This window comes from Geospiza fortis, unplaced genomic scaffold (assembly GCF_000277835.1).
Source record: "Geospiza fortis unplaced genomic scaffold, GeoFor_1.0 scaffold281, whole genome shotgun sequence".
NCBI classification, from domain to species: Eukaryota; Metazoa; Chordata; class Aves; order Passeriformes; family Thraupidae; genus Geospiza; species Geospiza fortis.
The window spans coordinates 5,137,386-5,141,880 of NW_005054340.1; the positions used below are offsets into that span (position 1 = coordinate 5,137,386).

General features: G+C 36.7%; 1 protein-coding gene across 1 annotated transcript in view; it reads right to left on the reverse strand.

Annotated features, from left to right (window-relative positions):
- CDH12 (cadherin 12) overlaps nt 1-4,495 on the reverse strand; it is a 417,439-nt gene that overhangs the window by 73,903 nt on the left and 339,041 nt on the right. The window contains exon 5 of the mRNA XM_005422574.3: nt 3,152-3,271. Coding sequence (XP_005422631.1) covers nt 3,152-3,271 — 120 coding nt within the window. The remainder of the gene's footprint in view (nt 1-3,151; nt 3,272-4,495) is intronic.

The window sequence follows — 4,495 nt, forward strand, 5'->3', positions numbered from 1 at the left end:
CCAAGAAAAACCTCCTGCATAAATATTAACATCAATACTTCTGCTGATACCAATTTGGATTTCAATAATATAACTGAAGTCAGAAGATGGACTAGAATTCAAAGTCTAACAAAACCTGGTTGCATCTATCCATGAATAAGAATATTGACCTCAAAAACATATCAGAAAATTGGGTGGAGAGGGCATTTTCATGGTGAAAATGGACACTTTCATAAGAAAAGAGAATATACAGAGGAAAGAGAAAGGCGGTTATCTGTTTTAAGAGAAGTTCTCATGTTAAAAAAACCTCTCGCATTAAAATCAAAAGAGAAATTTTATAGTATTTAAAAGTACCCCTGACATACAAGATTTGAGGCCTTAGAGTGTGGCATTCAAGCAGTTGCTCTCCAGAAGGTACAGTACTGCATGTAACCTCCCTGAAATAGCAATGAAAGCTAACTCTCCCTCTTCCACATGGTTTGCTTATCTCCAACAAAAAAATGCAAAAATATTAGGAGGTCGATAAAGACAGAGTAAAAGGGGCAGCTGTGACATTCAGACCCACAGAGGTTAAAAACAATTTCAGTGTACTAGTTTCATATCAGAGTAAACGTGTAACACCTATTAGCAGTGATTTGAGAAAAGAATGTGTGCTAAGTCATATGCTTGACAAGCACAATCCTTATTTCACACTTACAGTTATGGTCAGTGGTTACTCTGTTACTACTTTGCAATGCAATCTTGCAATGGGATCTTTGCAATTGGATCTTACTTGAGCTACTAACAGAAATTTCCACAAAAATTTCAACATCTGTGCAGTAGAAGCTAAAGACACAAACAATGTTTGGAACTGTTAGGGAAGGAACAGGAAACAGAAGTGCTATTAAACAGCTCTATACATACATATCAGCTGCCTTCCTGAATACTGTGTGCACTTTCTCAGCCTGAGGAGAAGGATGATTACTGGTACAGAATGGCTTCTGTATAAAGAAGTCTTCAGTGTAGAAAAGGGTCGTTTCAGAGAGAATATAAATAGAAATTAACTATTCGCTGTCTTATGCAATATGTGAGGTATGGAACAAGTTAAGAGATGCACTTCTTTCAAAAACAGAGCAAGAGGATCTGGTTCTTAGCCAGATAAACTTTTGCTGTGGAATTTCTAGACAGTGGGTATGGAGCTACTGTACTCCTGGACAAGTCAAATCTACTGGGAAGTGGAAAAGTTTTGAAGGAGAAATACTTTCAGACTTTTAGTTACTTTGACCCTGCTAGTCACCCAGGAACTTTTTAAGGACAAGTTCTGTCAAAACTAGAAGAGTATTCCAGGGATACATCACTAAACACTTACTCTTCATCCCTCACTAGAACTAAGCAGGCCATCACTTTTGGAAACATGACACAGAGCAGAAACTTAGTATAGATGTTCCTGGGTTCTTTAAATAACTACAATATTATGTCTCAAAATTGTTTCTGGAATGCAAGATATGGCAAAACAAGCCAGCAAACAACACAAAAAATGCTTATTCATCTGCTGGCAGTTCTGAGTTTGTCATTGTACCGAAATGGCTTTCTTCCTCTTTCCTGCCAAAAGCACTCAAGACAGATTTCTGGCAGTAAAACTCTCCAATGAAAAACTACTGTATAAACTCCTCAGTTACAAAATAAAGAATTTGAAAGAGCAGATCTGTAGTACTTCCCTGGACTTCAGGATTTTAGAACAAATCATTATGCATCATCCTGTGCAGTGTTAATCTGCTTACCTCTAAAGTCGCTGTTAGACCCATGAGTAATTCTCATAATGTGAGCTTCCTAATGTAAGACATATTACAGCATATTATTGATGCTTGTAGAAGCATGAATCTATATGCTTTTTTTCTGGTATAGGATTTTAAACTACGCTGGGCTACTGTTTCACCAATCTTCCTCTGCAGCTGTGTCCATTCTTTTAGCACATGAGTAATTAGTTTAAGGTAATAGTCAGGTTTGTATGATGTTCCAGGGCTTGTAGGGTGCAGGCCATCACCTATGGTTGTCTCACTACTGAGTAACAGATGAGAACACATGACACAGTCATTCAAAATGCCATGGGAAAAATAGTTCTTCTTCCATGTACCACTAACAACTCTTTTTTTCTTGTGAAACATGTACTAAAACTCCAATTTTTGCTCTAGTAAAGCTTTTTCTTGCCACTGAATTTATACCCATTCTTTACAAAACTGAAATGAAAAATTAAGTATAAAGGCAACTACTTTTTTTTCCCAGACACCCAAAGAAGTCCTATTTCAGTTTGAAAAGTAAAATTGCTCACTGCAAATTGCAGTATGATCTCCTGCTAAATGAAGCATGGAACAAAGGAATGTGTACAATGGAGATGGTGTGCTTACAGCCTTACAAAGCTCCACCATGAGGGCTAAAGGCCCCAAATCTGACATTCAAGTACAGCGACTTTGGAAGGTGAAACTATTTGCTGAAAGGAGCATATGGATAGCTTTCCCTATAACACACTCAGGATGCCACAACATATGTCATTCACCATGAATGTTATCGCTTCCTCAACCGAATTACTAAATATAGAATCAAGAAGGACATTTAGAAATACAGGACAAGATACTCAATTAACATGTCTACCAACCTCCCAAGTACTTTAGTCTCTTAAAACATATTATCTTTTTCTGCTCACACATCCAGTAACCCCAAAGATACTATGCCCCAGGAAAAGAGGAGGGGAGGAGACAATTAGCTGTTCCACAGTCTCAAATTAGTTCAATATAACAAAACAATAATTGCTGGAGAATTTATGACTGTATGTTCAGCAAGTAAAAATGTTGAGAAGACCCAAGTTAAAATACTCAATCATCAGGGAAAAAACAAAGGATACATGTAGAAGACAAAGCTTGATCTTAGGGAAATGGTAAAGCATTGAAAAAATAATCATTCAATGTAGACATATTTTGGATATTCTAGTACTGGTTGGATGAGCATGTTTCTTTTCTTTCTACAACACATTGTAATTCATAAAAAGTTAGTCAATACTCAAAACTGAATCATATGGGAAATTGCTCTTCTGGATTTTGGCCATATCAACCAGGTCCATATTTATTCATTGATACTGCTTACATGAATCAAAAAATCCAAAGCTTAAATCTTCCACTGTTGCTGATAAACTATTTACCTGTCTTGGGATCAATGGAGAAATATGGTTGCCCCTGAAGAATGCTGTAAACCACTCTAGCACTGTTTCCATAAGTGGGATCATCAGCGTCTGTCGCCTTTACTTGAAGCACATATGCTCCTGCAAAGAAACACAAGTAATCACATTTTTGTGATACAGCAATGATCAGGGATATTTCAGACACGTTAGTCCAGTTGCTAGTGGATTCTGCTGCAATTCTTGTTCTACTGGAAAAAAGATGAGAATAAAACTGTTAATTCTTCCATGCTAGTAGCCATCTAGGTAATAGCTGAGGCATAAAGGGGAAGAAAGAGGAAGAAGATACTTATAAAGATACTTACATCAGAAGATACTTATAAATAGTTTATGCTTTTTGCAAAAACCTTTTCCATAAGACATACAGAATGGAGGTTTGGGAAAACTCAGTATTAAATTTTGAAAAAGGATTATACCCCTCAACTTTGTGAAAAAGTAGACCACCATGAAAGTAAAACATGGGAGTTGCCTTTAAAACAAGTAATTGGCCAATCAGCTCCTGAATCTTTAGTTAGATCAAGTGAACCAAGCTCTAAGTACATTAAAGAACTGCACTGCAGTCTCCTAAAGTTGGAATTCATATTCTTTAAAGTATGAAATTCGGTGTTTAGTTCAGGTAGTTGTCTTTAAAATCCAGACATGACTACCCTTGTCCTTCCAATACAGCTCAGTAAGAATTAGAAATAATGTGGAGAAAGCATTTCTTGTCACTTTGTTTTCAGCCATAACTGTAGACCAGACCTGGTGCAGTTTTCTCTACATTACAACTTAAAATGGACCAATGCAGCAAAAATGAAATGCACATGAAAGCAGAAAATTCACTGCAAATGGCAAAAGCCCACAGAAATTTCTTGTTCCTCCTGCTGTTTGCTAATCTATTTACTTGCATTTCCTTACTGCCTCATAATTAAAATAGTTTTCAAACTATAAACTGCAGCAAAACAAACAGCCACATTGTTAGGCTTTTCCATCAGCTTTGAAGAATTGTTTCCTATGATCTTTTGTGTAATTCAGTGTTGGAATTTGCAGAGCTGATTTGGAGTGAAGATTGCCTACACAAGGAACAGCACAGTGATGTGAATGATCTCCATCATTCCTGTTTTAAGCAGCATTGTGCATTTGGAGCTCATTTGAAAATTTTTCAAAAATATCCATGGAATACTGCAAGAGCTTTAAGACTGCTACTTTTCTGCAATGAAAATTGACAAGTTTTAAAAAATGTTCAGAATTGGAAATGGATCTCAATGGACTTGTCAAAGTTATGTTCTGGGAGTACCTCACTGAGAGATGTTCCACGTGAAAGGTCCT